Here is a 23,998-nt window from a genome sequence, read left to right on the forward strand (position 1 = left end):
GAAGCTATGGAAAACCCAGTTCTGACTGCCCCACCATATTATTAGCATGAACAGTACACCAGTAGAGACCTCCCTGGTGGCCCAGTCATTAAGAATCCACCTGCTATGCAGAGGTCATGGGTTTGACCCCTGGTCTGGGAAGATCCCACATGCTGTGGAGCAACTAAACCTGCACCCTACTCCTGAGCCCACCCTCTAGAGTACACAAACCTCAACTACTGAGTCTGTCTGCCTAGAGCCTGTGTTCCACAACAAACTGCAACTAGGGAGTAGCCCCTGCTCACCGCGACTAAAGAAAGCCTGGGCACAGCATTGAGGACCCAGTGCAGTAAACAAACAAACAAAAAGCTATCACATTCAAAAAACATAGGAGGAAATATTTTTTTTAGTTTATTTTTTTATTGAAGGAAAATTGCTTTACAGAATTTTGCTCTTTTCTGTCAAACCTCAACATGAATCAGCCATAGGTATACATATATCCCCTCCCTTTTGAACCTTCCTTCCATCTCCCTCCCCGTCTCACCCCTCTAGGTTGAGCCATACAGCAAATTCCTGTTGGCTATCTATTTTACATATGGTAATATGCTTCCATGTTACTCTTTCCATACATCTCACCCTCTCCTCCCCTCTCCCCATCTCCATAAGTCTATTCTCTATGTCTGTTTCTCCATTGCCTCCCTGTAAATAAATTCTTCAGTACCATTTTTCTAGATTCCATATATGTGCATTAGAATATGATATTTATCTTTCTCTTTCTGACTCACTTCACTCTGTATAATAGGTTCTAGGTTCATCCACCTCATCAGAACTGACTCAAATGTGTTCCTTTTTATGGCTGAGTAATATTCCATTGTGTATATGTACCACACTTCTTTATCCATTCATCTGTCGATGGACATCTAGGTTGCTTCCATGTTCTAGCTATTGTAAATAGTGCTGCAAAGAACAATGGGATACATGTGTCTTTTTCAATTTTGGTTTCCTTAGGGTATATGCCTAGGAGTGGGATTGCTGGGTCATATGGTGGTTTTGTTCCTAGCTTTTTAAGGAATCTCCATACTGTCTTCCATAGTGGCTGTATCAATTTACATTCCCACCAACAGTGCAAGAGCATCCCCTTTTCTCCACACCTTCTCCAGCATTTATTGTTTGTAGATGTTTTTATGATGGCCATTCTGACCAGTGTGAGGTGATATCTCATTGTGGTTTTGATTTACATTTCTCTAATAATGAACAATGCTGAGCATCTTTTGATGTGTTCATTAGCCATCTGTAAGTCTTCTTTGGAGAAATGTCTGTTTAGGTCTTTTTCCCACTCTTTGATTGGGTTGTTTGTTTTTCTGGCCTTGAGTTGTATGAGCTGCTTGTATATTTTGGAAATTAATCCTTTGTCAGTTGTTTCATTTGCCATTATTTTCTCCCATTCTGAGGGTTGTCTTTTCACCTTGCTTATAGTTTCCTTTGCTGTGCAAAAGCTTTTAAGTTTAATCAGGTCCCACTTGTTAGTTTTGTTTTTATTTCCATTACTCTAGGAGGTGAGTCATAGAGGATCTTGCTTTGATTTATGTCATCGAGTGTTCTGCTTATGTTTTCCTCTATGAGTTTTATAGTTTCTGGTCTTACATTGAGGTCTTTAATCTATTTTGAGTTTATCTTTGTGTATGGCATTATAAAGTGTTCTAGTTTCATTCTTTTATATGTAGCTGTCCAGTTTTCCCAGCACCATTTATTGAAGACGTTGTCTTTGCTCCATTGTATATTCTTGCCTCCTTTGTCAAAAATAAGGTACCCATAGGTGCATGGGTTCATTTCTGGCTTTCCATCTTGTTCCATTGGTCTATATTTCTGTTTCTGAGCCAGTACCATATTGTCTTGGTGACTGTAGCTGTGTAGTATAATCAATCTGAAGTCAGGAAGGTTGATTCCTCCAGCTCCATTCTTCTTTCTCAAGACTGCTTTGGTTATTCGGGGTCTTTTGTGTTTCCATATGAATTGTGAAATTTTTTGTTCTAGTTCTGTGAAAATTGTTATCGGTAGTTTGATAGGGATTGCATTGAATCTGTAGATTGTGTTTGGTAGTATAGTCATGTTCACAATATTAATTCTTGCTACCCAGGAACATGAAATATCTCTCCATCTGTTTATGTCATCTTTGATTTCTTTCATTAGTGTCTTATAATTTTCTGTATACAGTTCTTTCATCTCCTTAGGCAAGTTTATTCCTAGATATTTAATTCTTTTTGTTGCAATGGTGAATGGGATTGATTCCTTAATTTCTATTTCTGATTTTTCACTGTTAGTATATAGAAATGCAAGTGATTTCTTTGTATTGATTTTGTATCCTGCAACTTTGTTAAATTCACTGATTAGCTCTAGTAATTTTCTATACTATCTTTAGGGTTTTCTATGTACAGTATCATGTCATCTGCAAACTGAGAGCTTTACTTCTTCTTTTCCGATCTGATTCCTTTTATTTCTTTTTCTTCTCTGATTGTGGTAGCTAGGACTTCCAGAACTATGTTGAATAATAGTGGTGAAAGTGGACTCCCTTGTCTTGTTTCTGATCTTAGGGGGAATGCTTTCAGTTTTTCACATTGAGAATAATGTTTGCTGTAGGCTTATCATATATGGTCTTTACTATGTTGAGGTAGGTTCCTTCTATGCCCATTTTGAAGAGTTTTAATCATAAATGGGTACTAAATTTTGTCAAAGGCTCTTCCTGCATCTATTGAGATAATCATATAGTTTTTATCTTTCAATCTGTTAATATGGTATATCACATTGATTCATTTGTGTATAATGATGAATCCTTGCATCCCTGGCATAAACCCAGCTTGATCATGATATATGAGCTTTTTGATGTGTTGCTGAATTCTTTTTGCTAAAATTTTGTTGAGGATTTTTTGCACTTATATTCGTCAGTGATATTGGCCTGCAGTTTTCTTTTCTGTGTTGTCTTTGTCTGGTTTTGGTATCAGGGTGTTGGTGGCCTCATAGAATGAGTTTGAAGTGTTCCTTCCTCTGTAATTTTTTGAAAGAGTTTTAGAAGGATAGGCATTAGATCTTTTCTAAATGTTTGATAGAATTTTCCTGTGAAGTCATTTGGTCCTGGGCTTTTGTTTTTTGGGAGATTTTTGGTCACAGCTTCAACTTCAGTGCTTGTAATTGGGTCAAATGTGGATATGTTGTTACATCATAAGTCCCACTAATTCACACCTTAGCATCATATACAATACCTACTGAAGTTTTTCATGTGTTCACAGCACATTAGCAAAGTTACTAGGAAAACTGGACTACCATGACACAAGGTGTTATTGAGTGCACAAAATTGTGACCAGAGAGCCAAGATCAAGGAGTAGTTTGCTTTGCAAAACAATTCTACCCAAAAACAACAGGGGGAGAGAAGAAATTAAAGTGTTCAATGAGACTTTCCTGGCAGTCCAGTGGCTTGCAGGGGGCATGGGTTCGATCCTTGGTCAGAGAACTAAGATCCTTCATGCTGTGTGTCATGGCCAAAAAAAAAAAAAAGTTTATGAGATTAAACACATGTTGACTCAAAACTGCCATTTAATATGCTTTGTATCATAGGATATAAAAACTAACCCATCTATGGAACATTAAGATGACAGCAAACACAATAAAAACTTCCCACATTCAATATACTACTATTTTCTGGTTGTACCAAAAAAAACCCAAAAAACCAAAAAACAAAACCCAAAAAACTCAACCAGCCAGGAAATAATTTCAACTCTTAAATAAAAAGTATTTATAGTGCTAGCTTCAGCAGCACATATACTAAAATTGGAACGATACAGAGAAGATTAGCATGGCCCCTGAGCAAGGATGACACGCAAATTCGTGAAGCTTTCCATATTAAAAAAAAAAAAAAGTATTTATAGTGGCAACATGGATGGACCTAGAGACTGTCAAACTGAGTAATGTCAAAGGAAGACAAATATCATATGATATCACTTATATGTGGAATCTTAAAAAATGGTACAAATAAGCTTACAAAACAGAAATAGAGTCACAGATATAGAAAACAATCTTATGCTTACAGGGGGTACTGGGGAAGGAGGGATAAATTGGGGTTGACAAAGACACATACTACATATCAAACAGATAATAAAGACCTATTGTATAGCACAGTATACAGTATAGCACAGGGAACTCCACTCAATACTCTGGTTTAGGAAAAGAATCTAAAAAAAGAGTGGATATATGTATACCTAATTCACTTTGCTATGCACCTGAAACTAACACAACTGTGTAAATCAACTATGCTCAAATTTAAAAAAAAGGGGGTTTGCACCTTAAAAATGGATGAAATAGGATTTCTATCGTCTTAAAAATACTACTAGAGCTACTAAAAAACTTTGCATTTACAAAATAATTGATAATAAGATTTCTTTGTATTGTACAAGAAGATAGACAGGAACCACTGATAGGCTCGGGTGTGTGATATTACTCACACATAACTTCTTTCTTTCCTGCTCCATCAGAGGCTGGGCTCTCCTTGTTTCCAGCCTCTTCATTTGATGCAGGTAAATCTTTAGTCTCTTGGGTGGCCATTTCCACCTGTTTTCCCTGTGCTCCCTTTCCCCCTTTTGTTTGCACTTTTCTATCTGAAGATTCAGCCTTTCCTGTTGCCTTCTTTGGCTTTGTTTCCACTTTGGCAGGAGTAGGCTTAGTTGACAGCCTCCCAGGTCTCCTCTTGGGCTCCTCCTTCCCCGCCCCTGACGAGGAGGTGACCTTCCTCTGGGGCACACTTGCAGCCGGGTGGGCACATGCTGGGAGAGGGGAGATGACTCTGGAAGCTGGTCTGCTTGGCCATGGCTGCTCCTTCCCCTGCTGGAGAAGTTGGGACCCCTCATGGCCCTCCCCCCCCCTTTTTTTTTTGTTTTATTCTCTTTTCTTTTTGCTCTTCTGATTGAGTGACTTTTACTACCCTTGTCACCCAGATCACCAGTCTGTTTTCTTGCCTTCTCTGACCTCCTGCTGGTTTCCACTAGTGTATTTTTGGTTTTAGTAAATGAATTCAAACATTTTTTCTTTTTTATAGTTTCTAGCCCTTTGCTGAAGGAGGCTTTCAACTCGCCTAGGCTTTTGGTGATTCTCTCATCAAATTCATCCAGTTTTCTACTGAGTCTGACGAACATCTTTACAAGTGTTACTCTGAATTCTTTATCTGATAAGTTTCTTATCTCCTCTTGGTTTAGTTGTTTCTCTGAGAGATCCTCATGTTTGAAAGATATTCTTTGAAAGATTCTGTAGTTCCTTCATTTTGCCTAACTCTGTTTCTAAGTATATCAGTTAGTCGCCCAGCCTTGAAAGAGTGGCCTTATATAGGAGGTGTCCTATGGGATCCAGTGGTGCCATCTCCCCTGGTCAACAAAGCCAGGTGTCCCGGGGGCATCCCCTGCATGTGCCCTCCTGTGATGGGTAGACAGCAGTAGTTGCAGATGTGCTGGTGGGTGAGGTTGGTCCCCAGACAGACCTGTCTGTGACTGCTGCAGATGGCCTTAGCAGGTAGAGCTGGTCCCTGGTCCAAATGTCTAAAGGCCCTGGGGCTGAAACTGCTGTGGGGAGGGGGTGCTGGTGCACAGGCTTGGCCTCTTGAGTTCGCAGGAGAAAGCAGGGGCAGGGCAGGTGGTGTTAGGCTGATGGAGACTGAAAGAAATGGTGCTGACCAGCCCCAAGCTGGAGAAGGCAGTGGCACCCACTCCAGTGCTCTTGCCTGGAAAATCCCGTGGACGGAGGAGCCTGGTGGGCTGCAGTCTGTGGGGTCGCAAAGAGTCGGACACAACTGAGCAACTTCACTTTCACTTTTCACTTTTATGCATTGGAGAAGGAAATGGCAACCCACTCCAATGTTCTTGCCTAGAGAATCCCAGGGACGGCGGAGCCTGGTGGGCTGCCATCTATGGGGTCGCACAGAGTCGGACACAACTGAAGCGACTTAGCAGCAGCAGCAGCAGCAGGCCAGCTATGTGGAAAGAAAGTAAAAACAAATGACGTCTGCCAGCACTTCTGTCCCTAATGTTCCACTGGACCCCTGCCCTTCTGGTGCACACCCTGAAATTAGCTGATGACTCTCCTTTTTGTAGGGCCCAGGTGCTTTTCAAGCTGCTGCCTTTGTGATGGATTTTGGAGTGAGTGAGTTTCTGCATGAGTCATTTAAGAGTGGAGTCTCTTCCCTTTCCTACAGCTCCTGGGCTCCCCCAGATGTGAGCCCTGCTGGTTTTCAAAGTCAGCTGTTATGGGCGCTCAGCTTCCCAGTGCAGGCTCCCCAGGTTGGGGAGCCTGATATGGGGCCTGGACCCCTGCTCATCACAGGGTACCTCTGCAGTTGTGATAGCTCTCCTGTTTGTGGCTTACCTCACAGGAGTGTGGGGGTGGTTGGATCTCACTAGACCAGGACTCTGTGCCTCCTACTTTTCTCAATGTGGCCTTTTCCTTATACCCTTAGGTGTAGAAAATCTGTCGTTCTAGTCTTCAGTTCAGTTCTCAGAGGCGGCAGTTCTATATGTGGTTGTAGTTTTGGTGTGTCCCTGGGAGGAGGTGAGCACAGGATCTGCCTATTCCAGCAACTTGATCTGAAATTTGTGCAAGGCGTTATCCTCAGCACTTGGCTGAACCTAAAATCAACCTAAACGAGGGCTAGAAGATGACTCTGGATCTGACTCTGCTGTCACCTTGAGCTGTCACTTGCCCCATCACTTAGACACAGCATCTTTACTCCGTTAGAACCTCTCTTTAGATGTCAAACCCAGAAAAGCCAGACAAAGGTGATCCTATCGCCTTTCAATCAGAAGGAAATATTTATGACCTTGGATTTGGCAAAGTATTCTTAGATATGACACCAAAAGCAAATAGAGGGGGAAAAAAGATATTTTGGATTTCACCAAATTAATAAATTTTTTGCATCAAAGGGCACCATCAAGAAAGGGAACACATCATTAGAATTCTTGTGCACTATTGGTGGGAATATAAAATTATTCTTCTGGTATGGAAAACAAAATGATGGTTCCTCAGAAGTTACAGAGGTGATATGTGATTCAGAGATTCCTCTACTGGGTGTATGCTCAAAAGAATCTAAAATATGGACAGATACTTGTACACTTGTTCATAGGGCCATTATTCACAATAGCAAAAATGTGGAAGCAACCCAAGAGTCCATCAAGGATGATTGGATCACTAAGATGGAGCATACATGTAATAGAATATTATTCAGATTTAATGAGAAAGGGCGCTTCCCCGGTGGCTCAGTGAAAAAGAATCTGCCTGCATTGCAGGAGACACAGGAGATGCAGCTTCAATTCCTGAGTTGGGAAGAGCCCCTGGAGGAGGAAATGGCAACCCACTCCAATATTCTTGCCTGGGAAATCCCATGGACAGAGGAGCCTGGTGGGCCGCAGTCCATGGGGGGGGGGGGAGGGAGCGGTGGGGGGGGGAGGGGGGGAGGGGGCGGCGGGGGGGGGGGAGGGGGGGAGGGGACGGCGGGGAGGGGGCGGGCAAAGAGTCCCATGCAACTGAGCAAGTGAGTACACATTCAATGAGAAAGGAAGTTCTGACACATGTTAAAACATACATAGACTGTGGGGACATCATGTGAAGTAAAATAAGCCTATCCAAGTAGGACAACTACTGCATGATCCCACTTATGTGAGGTTCCCATAGCAGTGGAATTTATAGAGACAAAAAATAGAACAGTGGTTTCAGGGGCTGGAGGAAGGTATGAATGGGGAGTTGTTTAATGAGTACAGGGTTTCATTAAACAGTACAAACTCTGGAGATTGGTTTTCCATAGTCAATGTACTTCACACTGCTGATCTGTACACTTAAAATAGTTAAGATGTAAATTTTTATAGTATGTGTATGTGATCACAATCAAAAGTAAAAACTCTTAAAGTGAGAGAGTAAAAACAGCCCACAGAAGGCAAAAAAATGGAAAATTATATATCTGGTCAGAGACTTGGATGAAGTATAAAGAACTCCTACAAGTCAATAATAAAAAGCCAAATAGTCCAATTTAAAGGTGGAAAAACACTGGAATAGAAAATTTTCCAAGGAAGATATACTAGGATTTCTGGACATGATTACACATCAAGGAAATGCAAGCCAAAACTACAATGAGGGTGGGGCTGGTGGGCAAAATTGGTGAAGGAGGTCAAAAAGTACAAATTCCCATTTATAAAATAAGTCACAAGAATGTAATGTGCAGTATAGCAGTATAGTCAATAATACTGTATTGCATATTTGAAAGTGAACCGAGGAGCCTGGCAGGCTATAGTCCATGGGGTGGCAAAAGAATAAGACATGACTTAGTGACTAAACAACATTTACTGGCTTGCCTTGGTGGCTCAGTGGTAAAGAAGTTGTCCACCAATCTGGGAGATGCAGGAGGTCTGGGTTCAATCCCTGGTCCGGAAAGATCCCCTGGAGGAGGAAATGCAACCCACTCCAGTATTTTTGCCTGAAAAATCCCGTGGACAAAGGACCCTGGTGGGTTACAGTCCAAAAGGTTGCTAAGAGCTGGACACAACTGAGCAAATGAGCGTGAGAGTGGAGCTTAAAAGTGCTCATTTCAAGAAAAAAAAATTTTTTTTTGGTAGATATGTGTGGTGAGAGAGGTTAACTGGACTTATTGTGGTGGTAATATTGCAGTATGTACAAATATAGAATTATCATGTTGTACAGTTGAAACTAATACTGAGCTGATTCATGTCAATGTATGACAAAACCCACTACAATATTGTAAAGTAACTAGCCTCCAACTAATAAAAATAAATGGAAAAAAAAGAAACTGAGTTGGTCAAAAAGTTTATTCAAGTTTTTCCCTAAGGTAATACTGGCCAACTCAATATAATGTGATATGCTAATTATAACTCAATTAAAAAGCCACAATGAGAAACAACTACATATCCACTAGAATGGCTAGAAAAAAGTGAGAGAATAACAAGTATACTTGAGGATATGGTGAGATTGAAACCCTCATACACTGCTGGTGGAAAATAAAAAATAATGCAGTCACTTTGGAAAACAGTCTGGCAGTTCCGCAAAGATTAAACCTAGAATCACCACATGACCCATTGATTCCACTCCCAGGCATGTATCAAAGTGAAATAAAAACACACTTCCACACAAAAACTTGTACATGAATGCATTGACTTGAAACGAACTGTCAGATATTTCTCCAGCAAACATGAGTTTACTTGGGACAGGCAGAGAATTACACTTCAGGACCTGAAGCCATGGTGAGTTGTGAGCCAGTCACCCCAGAGCAAGGGAAGGAGGTTGAGAGGGAAAATGATGTTATGAGGGTGATAGTAAAAAATAGTTTATGGTTTTTCACTGGCTGAGTCCTTGCAGGGAAAGAAGCCTCCTTCTTCCTCTTTGGCTCTGCTATCATTGCAGGATATGAGTGTTCCCCCTTGTGGTCTCCTGACTCTAATTGAGGTTTCTGGTTTTTTTTTTGTTTGTTTGTTTGTTTGTTTGTTTGTTTTTTAGTGGAGTGCAGTTTATTACATCGGCGGGCCCAAGGCAGAGTCTCCTCTTAGCCAAGGGCCCCAACCAGCATTTGTGAAAATCTTTTATACCCCATGTGTCCAAACCCACTACCCCAATTCCCTTGAGACTTACGTAAACAAAGGAAGGGTAAATACAACTACAATAACCCCATCATTCACGTGTTATGTGTTCAAACAGTCAATAATCAATAAGCCTGCAGTTACATTCCAAATAGTTAATAACTGATAAGCCTGTGCTTACATTCTGATAGATAGTGTCCGGAGGCAGGGGTGATTAGTGTCTGTTCTTCAAGATTCCCCTGCCCAGAGGGGGGTCTCATCCTTCCATTGTCATTCCCACAGGCGCTAAGCACAGAGTTCAGAGTCCACTGGAGAGGTGGCCGCGAACGATCAGCACAGACAGGCCTGAGATGGAGTCCAGGCCCTATGAATTCCTTCTTCATTCCCCCCTCTTGATGCTCTTAGTTTCCATAACGAGCATCATTTATTGAGATATATTGTACCTTAGCCCTCCTGCCACCCACATGAGAGAATGCTATCAACCTCTGGGTTACAAAATTCACAAGGCATTGTAGGAAGCAGGGTCCACAAAGCAGTATGATCAAGATTACTATAACAACAATTCATTAGACATGGCTTTCACTTGATTTTGCATATCCTCCAAGGCAGCAGATACATCTTCAGACAGGTCAGGGATGTACACACCATTCGCCAAAGTCCCTCCTTGGGCTGCTGTGAGTATGTCTAATGCCATCCTATTTTGAATTACTGCCTTCCTCATCTGAATCTGTTCTTCGTTCAAAGCTTGAGTGGCTTTAGTACTGTCTAAGAGGGCCTGTTTAATGAAATTAGTTAAGGCCTCTACCTTAACCATGATATCCGTTGTCCCTACAGAGGGTATAAACAAGGCAGCAAGATAGTCATACCATTGGAACACAGATCCTGTCCATCTTGCATGCAGATAAGGCAGGTTTACTGGAGGCTGGTGTAGGCTAGGCTTAATACTGCCATGGGCGAAAGCAAATCCTAATGTGCAACGCCCCACCCAGCCAACTGGTAACCATGGCCATAAGTTAAGCCCACAGAGCCACTGGGTCCCATTGGGGCTACCCAGCGGATTCCAGGATTATATTTCCAGTCGGAACTGGGCCACTGAACAGACTGATTGGGGTGATAGGTAACTTCCAAGATTTGTTTACATTGTTCAGGGGGCAAATAACCCATATATTTTAATTCTTTTGGGTCTAGGGGGTGGTCTCCAAATACAAGTTTCTGTTCTTTTTGTTCCCAGCAAATAGTAGCAGGGGTAATCAACTGTCCTTTCTCAGGAGTCATCCAGAAATATTCATCCCAGACCTGGTAGTATTGCTCAAGGTACCGGGAGGCCTGTCCCCCTTTTGTTAAGGGAGCCCTTTTCCTCTTTAATTTTCATATATGAGGTATAAGCCTTTGTTATCTCCATAAGGCTGGTGTTCATGTTAAATGTAACCCTATGTCCCTGGCCCATTGATGGCTTCTTCTTACACCAGGAGAGCAAAGAAAGGTTATGGTTGGTGAGAGAGAGAAAAGTTCCTTTCTGTTGCTCTAAGAAGGAACACAGTGGTATAAAGTCCCCATAACGGAGTGGCGATACCCACCAGGGGAGTCCGTCCATTACTGACAGGGGCATGGCCCCACATACCCAACAGTTGGAGGAGTTGTGGAAGTTCGCGTAAGAATGTGCCCACGAGATGAAGACGTTGTCCTGTGCAGGAACACTGGTCAGGTTCAGGATTGCGTTGAAGAGGCCGAGCAGCAGGAGTCGTTTACCCAGCTCCATCCTGTAGAGGGCTCATCCGGGATCTCCTTCTCTTCTTCCTCTTCAGAATGATCTTGGTTCCCCGTGGGTCGGTGGGGTCCTTCTGGGTGGTCCACTCAGCGTCTTCCGGGTCAGCGTGGTATGCCTTCTTCGCTCTGGTGTGATGGATCAAGGGACAATACCTGCAACTTTAACTGCCATATCCCAGAGGGAGAAGGGGGATCAGCGTGTCTTCACCTGCTGGTCAGCACAGCTGAACCAGAACATCACATGGTCCAAGACTGTTTCTCCATTAAAGTCCATTCTGCCTTGGTGGGCTGAGCGCTCAGTTCCCCTGCTGCCGTCCACTACCTGCCAAAGCGAAGAAACCGGACTTTGAAAGGCTGAATTCTTCCAGAGGGGCGAGGCGCCTTCCCCCCTCTAGGAGATTCAAGCCACAAAGCCTCGGGGTGGCCTCAAATGAGACCTGTCTCCTCAAAGTCTGTTTGTTTGTTTTTTTACAAATGCTTATAGCAACAGTTTTCATAATAGTCAAAAGTAGTAATAATCCAATGTCTTTTAGCAGGTGGATACAGAAATGTGCTATAGCCATACAATAAAATATTTTATTGTTGTTCAGTCACTAAGTTGTGTCCAACTCTTTGCAACCCCATGGACTGCAGCACACTAAGCTTTCCTGTCCTTCACTATCTCCCTGAGTTTGCTCAAACTCATGTTCATCGAGTTGGTGATGCCATCCAACCGTCTCATCCTCTGTCATCCCCTTCTCCTCCTGTCTTCAATCTTTCTCAGCATCAGGGTCTCTTCTAATGAGTCAGTTCTTCGCATCAGGAGACCAAAGTATTGGAGCTTCAGGTTCAGCATTAGTCCTTCCAATGAATATTCAGGTATTAGTATTGAATGGTTTGATCTCCTTGCTGTCCATGGAACTCTCAAGAGTCCTCCAGCACCACAGTTCGAAGGCATCAGTTCTTTGGTACTCTGCTTTCTTTAAGGTCCAACTCTCACCTCTGTACATGGCTACTGGAAAAACCATAGCTTTGACTATACTGAACTTTGTCAAAGTGATGTCTCTGCTTTTTAATATGCTGTCTAGATTTATCATAGCTTTCCTTCCAAGGAGAAAGCATCTTTTAATTTCATGGCATATTACTCTGCCATAAAAAGAAATGAAGTATCAATACCTGGATACCCCTTGAAAAATTATGCTAAGTAAATGAAGTTAACCACAAAGTCCACATATTACAGAATCCCACTAATATGAAGTCAGTGAATATAGAAACCTAGAGAGACAGAAAGCAGATTAGTGATTGCCTAGGGCCTGGAGGAGGAAGATGGGAAGACATTGATGGCTAGAGGGTACAGGGGTTTCTTTTTGAGATGATAATAAATGTTCTAAGATGGACCACAGTGATGACTGCATGTATCTGTGAGTATACTGAAAACCACTGTTTGTCCATTTAAAAGTGGCCCATTGTATGTAATATGTGTGTTGCATCTCAACAAAGTCCTTCAAATAAATGGATAAATGCATTAAGAGTAAGATAAATGCATAAAGGAGGCTGAGTGCCTGAAAACTGATGCTTTCAAATTGTGGCACTGGAGAAAACTCTTTGAGTCCCTCGGACTGCAAGGAGATCAAGCCAGTCAATCTTGAATATTCATTGGAAGGACTGTTGCTGAAGTTGAAGCTCCAATACTTTGGTCACCTGATATGAAGAAATGACTCATTGGAAAAGACCCTGATGCTGGGGAAGATTGAAGGCAGGAGGAAAAAGGGATGAGAGGGGATGAGATGGTAGGATGGTATCACTGACTCAATGGACTTGAGTTTGAGCAAACTCCGGGAGATAGTAGAGGACAGAGGAGCCTGATGTGCTGAAGTCCATAGGGTCCTAAAGAGTGGGGCAAGACTTAGTGACTGAACAATAACAACGTCAATCGACTCTCAGACTCTCTAAGTATATTAGTCGTTTCTGGGTACATCCCACATTTACATAACCCTTTATTGTTTTTCTTATATCAGAGAAAATAGGAAATTTGCTGTGGGAATATTATAGCTGTTCACATCTCAAAGCGCTTTAAGAACACACTCAGAAACTAATGTGGAGTCAGTCTCCTGCCAGAGTAAGGCGTATACCTAAGAATTTAATGAAGACGTCTCATAGCTTGTGATTGGTGGGAGGAGATCGTTCTGTTCCAGGTTGTCCTGACCCAGGCAACCGGTGTGCTCTGGGCTTGCTCCTCAAGGGGTCCATTCCACTAAAAACAGCCTTGAGTTCTCTGCTTACACATCTGTGTCCCATTCAGGTCTGGAGCTGGCTCACCTTAAACACAAGGATCCTTGGAGGGTCAGGGCGGAAGCCAGGTCTGTTTGGCCACGTGACCTCCACCTGCTGTTACCCATGGGGGCTGGGTGATGGTGGTGGGGAGGGAGCGTCCTTTCGAAGGGTCCTCTAGGGCGCGCATCAAGGGCAGGTGCGTGGGGCCACTCTGCCTGGAGTGGACGTTGTTCCTCCGCGTGGATGCGCTGGGGATCGTGTCTCACCTGTGCTTCCCCGCAGCAGGTGGAGCTTTTGTTGCGCCTAGACCTGCACCGGATCCGGGAGTAAGAAGTGGGTTGGTGTGTGGGAGCAGGTGTGGTCTGTGGGGTCCCCAGTCCCTTTTCTCTTCCCAAGCGGCATTCATTGTCTTCTGAATTATTCAAAAATTTAGGAGTAGGACCTCAAGTCCATGACCTGTCCCTCCTGCCTAACGCTTCCTAGGGCTGGCAATAAATCCCTAAACTTTCAGATCCCTCCCCCCTTCTCATAGCCAACTTGTCCTCTCTAATTCACAGCGTCATCAGCTATTCGTTCTCCATGATCATTTCAAACAGACCCAATATTTTAATTGTCATTTCCCCACAGTCAATGTTTGGCTCGCTTTAAAAAGATTTATCTTTTTGTTTGTGGCTATTTTACATGAGAGCTAAGCATAGACTAACCACCTGGAACTATGTTGTATAAAACCGTCTAAGATCTTTCCTGGTCACAGACATCCTTGGGAAAGACATTTGGGTGGAGGTTCTTCTTTGGAAACTCACCTGTCAGCACTGCCCCTTGCTGTTTGTCACCTTGAAAAAATTATTCACTTGAGTCTCATTTTTCTATTTATAAAATATCATTAATAATAATAACATATTTCAAATGAGCAAGAAAGGAGTGTTTCAGAAAAATGAAATAATGATTTCAGTGTTATTACATTTTATTTGCTAATGATTCTTCCTTCTTTTTTTTTTTTTTTTAATTTCCCGGGAGTGTGCATAACTATTCTGAGGTCTTGTTATGAACCAAACTTGGGTTCACTCACCCCTGCAGAGAAAAGTCAATCTACTGACACTGGGATGTGGTGAAGGGAAGTGTGGCATCTTTTGTAGGGCATCAATTAAGGAGTCCAGGCAGCTAGTGCTTAAAAGTCCTGAACTCCTGGAAGGCTTTCAGGGAAAGATTTTTAAAGATAGGATGAGGAAGAGGGAGAGGGGTGCATGATCAGCTGGTGGACATTCTTCTGATGTTTTTGGGAGTCAACATCATCAACCTTCTGATTCCAACCAGTCTGAGGTCTATTTGCTTGTGGGCTGCATCCAGTTAGCTTCTTCTACTTGGTGGGGGCTTCAGTATCTGCAAAACAGCTTGGAGGATATGGTTCAGAACATTACCTATAGTCCTTGAGGAGCAGGGCTTCCCAGATGGTGCTAGTGGTAAAGAACCTGCCTAGCAATGCAGAAGATGCCTGAGACAAGGTTTCAATCCCTGGGTTGGGAAGATCCCCTGGAAGACGTGTCCATCCACTCCAGTATCCTTCCTGGAGAATCCCATGGACAGAGGAGCCTGGCAGACTGCACTCCATGAGGTTGCAAAGAGTCAGACATGATTGAAGCAACTTAGCGCGCACTTGAGGAGGAATGAAAGTCCTTGACTTTACTGGCTGAAGTATTACTATTTTGTCTTGCTTGACTGTTGACCTTTCTTTCTGCATTTTCTCACTCCTCTGATTAAATTTACCCTTTAGAACTTGGGGAAGGCCTAGGAGGCTATGGTTTTTCTACAGACAAGACACAGGTGGAGGACATGGCTAGGAGTGGCAGGAGGGTGGGGGTGGGGTTGGGTGGGAGCTTGCTGTTCTGGGATGGCCCCTGCTATAGTCTGTCCTTTTCTTGTGGGTTGTTTAAAATGGACTATCAGGCTTAGACTTGCAACACTTACATGGGCTCTAATGTCATTGTTTTCCAAGTGATTTCTTTCGGTGGAAATAACAACTGCCATATTCATTTTCTGAAATGAATAGATATTATATAGTTGTGAGTTTTCTAGCTGAACTAAAAAAAAGTGCCTTGCAATTTTCTTCCCCTTTTTACATATAAACATTGGGTTTGAGTGATTTTACTGAGGCTTCCCTGGTGGCACTAGTGGTAAAGAAACTGCCTGCTAATGCAGGAGACATAAGAGACATGGGTTCAGTCTCTGGGTCAGGAAGATCCCCTGGTGGAGGGCATCGCAGCCCACTCCAGTATTCTTGCCTGGAAAAACCCCATGGACAGAGGAGTCTGGTGGGCTACAGTCTCTAGGGTAAAAAAGAGCTGGACTTGACTGAAGCGACTTAGCATGCATACACTGGATTCTTCAAACAATGGGTCTGTCACTTTTAAAATCTCAATGCTGGTCCAGAACAACATGAATGGGAGCAGAGCCTGAGGTCAGTGTCTTCAAGCTAAGCCCCTGCCTTGAGGCTGCAAAGGGGAGAACTTAAAGGCCAAATGGTTCTTCCTGAAAACCTCCCTTGTAGGTGTGTTCCTGCTCACAGCCACCTGAGAAAGAGCTCTTGCTACTGAGAGAAGCTATACCCTCGAAAAGCTGGGGATACACCAGCGTTGGGGTGGCCTGGTAAGGCCCTTCTCAAGGTTGTAACTATGGTTCCTTTGTGCCTGTTTCTAGATGTAGGTTGGAGGGGTTTCCCTGGTGGTCCAGTGGACCCATACTCCCAATGCAGAGAGCCCAGGTTCAACCCCTGGTTGGGGAACTAGATACTTCATGCCACAGCTGAAGATCCCACACACCAGAACTAAGACCTGGCACAGTCAATAAAAAAGAAAAGATGTGGTTTACAGCTTTACATTCACAATGTAGGTGCACTCCGAGTAATTTCTGCCTATTGGAGAAAAAAAAAAATCTGTGAAGATCACGTGTTCTGTCTTCTGGCAGAAGGTATTGAATTTGAGAGTCCTTTGGGTCAGAACTTTTAGGTGAATCTGGGTGAGGGTTTCCTCATTGTGAGAATGGAAGCCCCATAGAGTGAGCTTTCCCCCATTATTCGCCAGGGAGAGAAGGGTGGACAGAGCTCCCAGAGTTTATTACTCCTGTGGCTGCTCTGGTGACCCCACCCTGCTTCTCCAGGGACTGATCTGGGCTAGTAGTTCAGTCTCAGCCAGGAGTCTGGAGACCAAAGCTTGACAGTGTTTCACCTTCTGCATGCTTAGTCGCTCAGTCATGTTTGACTGTTTGTGGCCCCACGGACTGTATTTCCCCAGGCTCCTCTGTCCATGGGACTTTCCAGGCAAGAAAACTGAACTGGGTTGTCATTTCCTCTTCCAGGCAATCTTCCCACCTCAGTGATTAAGCCCATATCTCCTGCATTGGCAGCTGATTCCTTACCACTGAGCCACCTGGGAAGACTTCAGAATGTAGCTTTTCCCTCTGAGCTGTGGGCTGCTTATCTCAGCTGATTTGAATATTTGTGATTCTGTTGATTATTAAGGCCTTGTAACTGATTTTCCTTAGCAGTTTGCAATTTTATTTCCTGTGGGAGTAAGATTTTTATTAAAAAACTAGAGAAATTTTTTTTTGGCTGCGGCATGTGGCATGAGGGCTCTTAGTTCCCTGACCAGGGATCAAATCTGTGCCCCTTCCAGGGGAAGCTCAGAATCTTAACCACGGAAACACTAGTGTGTGCATGCCAGGTCACTTCAGTCGTGTTCGACTCTTTGCGACCCTATGGACTGTAGCCATTTGTGACTCAATGGACATGAATTCGAGCAAACTCCATGAGAAACCAGAGGACAGAGGAGCCTGGCATGCTGCAGTCCATGGGGTTGCATAGTTGGACATGACTTAATGATGGAACACCACCACCAGACTCTTGGGTACCTCGGGTGCTGTAGCCCCTACCTGTACTGCAACAAAGATCCTACCCTTGAGCTTTTAGGGGACAACACCATGGCACCCCTGTGGCCAGCAAAGGTATTATTAGTTCAAACCCAAACTAAGCTGTTGGTCCTTAAATCCTATAAAGCAACCAGCTATCATGGGGAGAGACCCCTAACATTAATGGCACTGATGTGAGGCTCTCTAGAGGAAAAAAATGACAAACACCAGGGTAGAGAAGACACCTCTTCCCCTGAGGTATATCCAGTGATGAAAACACAGTCAGGGAGGAAGGGAGGGAGGAAGCAAAAGGAAAAAAAAAAACAAAACAAAAACTGAAAGTTTGACCAATTGGTGATCCAACATATATAACTAAAAGAATTTACACAAGAAATGTAAAAGGACACTGCTTGACTTTGGGCCTCTACAATGTATGAGATCTTTCATGCCTTCAAAAGGAATTGGGATGACTGAAGGCTTTCCCACATTCTCTACATTTGTATGGTTTCTCACCAGTGTGTATTCTCATGTGCCCTCTAAAGGTAGTGCGATAAATGAAGGTTTTCCCACATTCTGTACATTCATAAGGTTTTTCTCCAGTGTGAGTTTTTTCATGTGTTAGAAAGGATGTGTAACAACTGAAGGCTCTGCCATAGTTTACATTCATAGGGTTTCTCGCCTGTGTGAGTTCTCTGATGAAATTGAAAAGAACTGGGAAAATTGAATGCTTTCCCACATTCCTTACACTTATAAGGTCCATCTCCAGTGTGTATTATTATGTGTGTTCGAATGCTGGAGGGAGAAATGAAGGCTTTCCCACATTCTTTACATTTATAGGGTTTCTCTCCAGTATGCTTTCTCATGTGTCCTTGAAAGGTTGTGCAATAAATGAAGGTTTTCCCACATTCTGTACATTCATAGGGTTTCTCCCCAGTATGAGTTCCTTCATGTATTCGAAAGGAACTGGGCCAACTGAAAGTTTTACCACACTGTTTACATTCATATGGCTTCTCTCCAGTGTGAGTCCTTTCATGTGATCAAAATGAACTGGGACAAATGAAGGCTTTCCCACATTCCTTACACTTGTAAGGTCCATCTCCAGTGTGTGTTATGTATAGAATGCTTGAAAGAGGAATGAAGGCCTTCCCACATTCTTTACATTCATAAGGTTTCTCTCCAGTGTGAATTCTTTCATGGATTTGCAGACCTAGAGGAGAACTGAAAGTTTTCTCACGTTGTTTACTTTCATATTGTTTCTCTGCTGTGTGGACCCTTTCATGTCTTCGAAAGGAACTAGGACAGTTGAGGGCTTTACCACACTGCTTACATTCATAGGGTTTTTCTCCAGTGTAGTTTCTTTCATGGATTTGCAAGCCTAGAGGAGACCTGAGGGATTTACCACAGTTTACACATGAAGGGCTTCTCTCCAGTGTGAGTTCTTTCATGGGCTCAAAATGAAGTGGAAGAACTAAAGTATTTCCCACATTCCTTACATTTATAGGGTCCTTCTCCAGTGTGTGTTATCATATGTCTTCGAAAGGTTGTGAGCCATGTGAAGGCTTTTCTGCATTCCTTACATTCATAGAGTTTTTCTCCAGTGTGAGTTCTTTCATGTCTGTGAACAGATTTGTGGTAACTGAAGGCTTTCCCACATTCCTTGCATTTATATGGTTTCTCCTCATATTCATGATACTCATATGGTTTGTGTACAGTGTGAGATCAGATGTGACTATTAAGAAATGAATGACACAAGAAGACTTTTCCACACACATGACATTCACATGGTTCTACTCCAGAAGGAGTTTTCTGGTTCAGATTAAGATTTAGAATCTGGCTGACAGCTTCTCTATGTTGACTACCTTCTTTGCTTTCACAGAGTTTTTCTACCACATAAATTCTGTAAAAAAAAAAAAAAAAAAGAGAGAGAGAGAAATTATTGATTTCTTTAATAATTTCACATTTATTAGTAGGGTATTAGAACTGCATTTTTATATTTTATAGCAAAAGTGAATGTTTTTCGCCCTTTCTAAACTGTTTGAAAGCTCTGTAACAGGACTATTATGAAAACAGTGATATTAATATATGGAGTTTCTTAATATTGTTTCCCAAAGTGGATAAAGTTACAAACAATGAACACCCATGTCACATTTAAATAAATACTTTCAGTGGAAAAAGAATTAAGGATAAATAAAACTGAAGCTGGAATTATTTTGTTTTATTTGCTTATTTTAAAAAGCTGTGATAGGGGCTCCCTTTGTGGCTCAGGGGTAAAGAGCCCACCTGGCAATTCAGGAGACATGGGTTGGATCCCTGATCTGGGAAAATCTCATACTCCGCAGAGCAACTAAGCCCATATGTCACAACTATTGAGCCTGCATACTGCAAGTACTGAAGCTTGAATGCCCTAGAGCATGTGCTCCACAAGAGAAACCCCTGCAATGAGAAATCCATGCACTGCAACTAGAAAATAGCCCTTACTCTTCACAACTAGAGAAAAAGCCTGTGCAGCAACAAAGACCTAGGACAGCCAGAAATAGATACATAAAGAAATTTTAAAAAAAAGTAAAAAAAAAAAAAAAAGTTTATGACACACCAGGACTCTCACGTGGGACACTGTCTACTGTGTGTGTAACTCACCTTAGTTTTCTCCCTTGGGTTTTGTACCAATCTTCAATGTTATGACTGTCTCATTTTTTCCCTAAAATGCAGACCCAGAAAAATAATGCAAATTATTATAAATTATAGAACAATATTAGATTCTAGGTCCACAATAAGCTGTGACACGCTTAGTTTATTTACCAGTGTATGGTAGTCCTCCCTTATCCACAGTTTTGCTTTCTGTGGTTTCAGTTACCTATGGTCAATTGCGGTCTGAAAATATTAAATGGAAAATCACATAAGTAAACAATTCATAGTTTTAAACTGTGCACCCTTCTGAGTAGCATGATGAAATCTTGCAACATGCCCTCCATCATGTCCAGGATATGAATCATCCCCTTGTCCACTGCATCCATGCTGTATATGCTACCTGCCCATTTGTCACTTAGTTGCCATCTCGGCTGTCAGATCACTGTGGTGATATCCCTGTGCTTGTGTTCAAGTAATCCTCATTTTCTTTTTTAAACAAACTTTAGAAGACTATAATATGATGCCTTTTTAAAATTTTTAAAAATATTTATTTGGCTACACTGGGTCTTGGTTGCTGCATGTGAGATCTAGTTCTCTGAACAGAGATTGAACCTGGCCCCCCTGCAGTGGGAGCGTGGAGTCTTAGCCACTGGACCATCAGGGTAAGTCCTCTCATTTTTCTTAATGATGGCCCCAAAATGCAAGAATAGTGATGCAAGAATTAGGGTATGCCAAACAGAAACTGTAAAGTCCTTTTTTAATGAAAAGATGAAAATTCCAACTTAAGAAAAGATATATACTGATGTCGCTAAGATCTATAGGAGAAATTAATCTTCTATCATTAAATTGTGAAAGAAAAAGAAATTGGTCTTATTTTGCTGTCTCATCTTGAACTGCAAAGTTATGCACACTTAACACTTATGTGTGTTAAGTGCATGGGTATTATACTTGTTCTATTCTTAGTTATTGTTATCAGTCTCTTGGCTATTGTTGGTTAGTTGCTAAGTCATGTCCAACTCTTTTGCAACCCTATGGAGTTTGCCAGGCTCCTCTGTCCATGGGATTTTCCAGGCAATAATACTGGAGTGGGCTGCCATTTCCTTCTCCGTGTCAATCTCTTACTGTGCACCAAATTCTAAACTTATCATAGGTATGTATGTATAGGATTCAGTACTATTTATGGTTTCAGGCATCCACTGGTGGTCTTGGAATGTATTCCATGCAGATAAGGGGGACTACTGTATTCCTTTTCCACATTCCACATCTTGGAACAATGTTGATTGGCAAGGAATACTTGTTCTCGAAGAAGTGAAGAAATGTTGTCATTCTTACCTATTGAGACCAGGTTCCCCAGAATTATCTGCATCACATCTCTGTAAAGTTTCTTCTGCACAGGATTCAGTAAAGCCCACTCCTCTGGGGTGAAGTTCACAGCCACATTCTCAAAAGTCACTGTGTCCTAAAATATCACAAATATGTTTCCAGTAAGATGTGTGAGTCTGACAGAACTCTGGGATTTATGCTCAATTTATAGGAAGATTGTATATAATTCTATCACCTTCAAACATTTATTTTATGTCTTGGTCATCGGAACTTACTTTTTGTCCATACTTATTTCATCATGAATTTAACAGCATAACGAACACATGCAAACTATTTGTGCATTTTTACTGTGACCACTTGAAATGTTACTGCTCTCTAATGTGAAGGTCTAGAGGGCCTTGGAGAAATGAGAAAAATGCTACAAAAAATGAATCAAATATCATTTTAAACACATTAATCTCTTTTGAAAAAAACTCATCTCCTTTGTTATCACACACCATTTAACTCAGTCCTCCATAATGCATGGGGGCTTCCCAGGTGGCACAGTGGTAAGGAATCTGCCTGCCAATGAAGGAGACACAGGAGACATAGGTTCAATGCATGGAGTGGGAAGATCCCCTGGAGGAGGAAATGGCAACCCACTCCAGTATTCTTTTTTTAAATTTTAAGTGGAGCCTAATTACTTTACAATATTGTGGTGGTTTTTGCCATACATTCATATGAATCAGCCATGGGTGTACATGTGTTCCCCATCCTGAACCTCCCTCCCACCTCCCTTCCCATTCCATCCTATCCCTCAGGCTCATCCCAGTGCACCAGCCCTGAGCACCCTGTGTCATGCATCGAAACTGGACTGGCGATCTGTTTCACATATGATAATATACATGTTTCAATGCTATTCTCTCAAATCATCCCACCCTCACCTTCTCCCACAGAGTCCAAAATTCTGTTCTTTACGTCTGCGTCTCTTTTGCTGTCTTGCATATAGGGTCATCATTGCCATCTTTCTAAATCCTATATATATGCATTAATATGTTGTATTGCTGTTTTTCTTTCTGACTTAATTCACTCTGTATAAAAGGCTCCAGTTTCATCCACCTCATTAGAACGGATTCAAATGCATTCTTTTAATAGCTGAGTAATATTCCATTGTGTACGTGTACCACAGCTTTCTTATCCAAATTCCTCTGCTGATGGGCATCTAGGTTGCTTCCATGTCCTGGCTAAACACTGCTGTGATGAACATTGGGGTACATGTGTCTCTTTCAAATCTGGTTTCCTCAGTGTGTTTGCCCAGCAGTGGGATTGCTGGGTCATATGGCAGTTCTATTTCCAGTTTTTTAAGGAATCTCCACACTGCTCTTCATAGTGGCTGTACTAGTTTGCATTCCCACAGTGTAAGAGGGTTCCCTTTTCTTTGCACCCTCTCCAGCGTTTATTGTTTGTAGACTTTTTGATAGCAGCCATTCTAACCAGCATGAGATGGTACCTCATTGTGGTTTTAATTTGCATTTCTCTGATAATGGGTAATGTTGAGCATCTTTTCATGTGTTTGTTAGCCATCTATACATCTTCTTTGGAGAAATGTCTGTTTAATTCTTTGGCCCATTTTTTTGATTGGGTCGCTTATTTTTGTGGAATTGAGCTGCAGGAGTTGCTCGTATATTTTTGAGATTAATTCTTTGTCAGTTGCTTCATTTGCTGTTATTTTTCTCCCATTCTGAAGGCTGTCTTTTCAACTTATAGTTTCCTTCATTGTGCAAAAGCTTTTAAGTTTAATTAGGTCCCATTTGTTTATTTTTGCTTTTATTTCCATTACTCTGGGAGGTGGGTCATAGAGGATCCTGTTGTGATTTATGTCAGAGAGTGTTTTGCCTATGTTTTCCTCTAGGAGTTTTACAGTTTCTGGTCTTACATTTGGATCTTTAATCCATTTTGCCACTCCAGTATTCTTGCCTGAGAAATCCCATGGACAGAGGTGACTGATGGGTTACAGTCCATGACGTCGCAAAGAGTTGGACGTGGTTAAGTGCACATGCAAAGCAAAAAGCCATGATGTATGAGGTCAAACCTGCAGTAGTTTTTAATGAATAAAATACAGTGAAGAAATGGGAGCTTTTCCTTCTCTTCCCATCACCAAACATGAGTGTCCAGGAGGCCTGTGGAAATACAGCTTGTAATGAGGATCATTTAGCCATACTGGCCTGAATTAGCCAAGTGCAACTGGCCAGATTAAAACACCCTCGTACTTTCAGTTTGTGTAACGTTTATTGCAGACTGTTTCTCCATTCTCTCTCTCTCTCCCATTAGTGGAGCTAAGAAGTTATTTAGAACCTAGGGTTCAGACAACTTGCCATGATATTACATGCTAAAAAGGCATTAACAACTTAGACCTCCACAAATTCTATATGATGAGCCTCAGGGCTGCTTCTCACCAGTTTTTAGCACACAGAACGAAATGATAAAGTACTGAAAGATCTCTTTTCAGTCAAAGCCCTTGCTAACCCTTGAGGAACTTGTTAAGAGCTCCATATTGC

The 23,998-nt window shown here is 42.2% G+C and overlaps 2 protein-coding genes, 1 non-coding gene and 1 pseudogene across 3 annotated transcripts in view; 2 read left to right on the forward strand and 2 right to left on the reverse strand.

Annotated features, from left to right (window-relative positions):
- Nucleotides 1–23,998, forward strand: part of LOC122699546 (40S ribosomal protein S27-like) — a 29,422-nt gene that overhangs the window by 4,585 nt on the left and 839 nt on the right. Inside the window, exon 2 of the mRNA XM_043911636.1 lies at nt 11,261–11,271. The gene's annotated coding sequence lies outside the window, so the exon portion shown is untranslated. The remainder of the gene's footprint in view (nt 1–11,260; nt 11,272–23,998) is intronic.
- On the forward strand, nt 3,772–3,878 carry LOC122701095. The gene has a single exon (XR_006342944.1). It is a non-coding gene; the product is annotated as a U6 spliceosomal RNA (small nuclear RNA).
- LOC122700716 (non-histone chromosomal protein HMG-14-like) lies at nt 4,465–5,159 on the reverse strand. Its single transcript, XM_043913787.1, has 2 exons — nt 5,099–5,159; nt 4,465–4,790 (listed from the first exon to the last, which is right to left on the reverse strand). Exons 1-2 carry the CDS (start codon nt 5,157–5,159, stop codon nt 4,465–4,467), a joined length of 387 nt encoding a protein of 128 aa, XP_043769722.1.
- LOC122700717 lies at nt 17,935–23,993 on the reverse strand (annotated as a pseudogene).

Source organism: Cervus elaphus, chromosome 9, assembly GCF_910594005.1.
Source record: "Cervus elaphus chromosome 9, mCerEla1.1, whole genome shotgun sequence".
In the NCBI taxonomy this organism is placed as follows: domain Eukaryota; kingdom Metazoa; phylum Chordata; class Mammalia; order Artiodactyla; family Cervidae; genus Cervus; species Cervus elaphus.

Excerpts from the sequence above, each read along its gene's own strand:
- LOC122700716 (XM_043913787.1), bottom strand. The coding sequence starts at position 5,159 with ATGTTCGTCAGACTCAGTAGAAAACTGGATGAATTTGATGAGAGAATC. Across the intron at positions 4,791-5,098 it reads GAGAATCACCAAAAGCCTAG|CATGTGCCCACCCGGCTGCA; the intron begins GCGAGTTGAAAG and ends CCCCTCTCCCAG.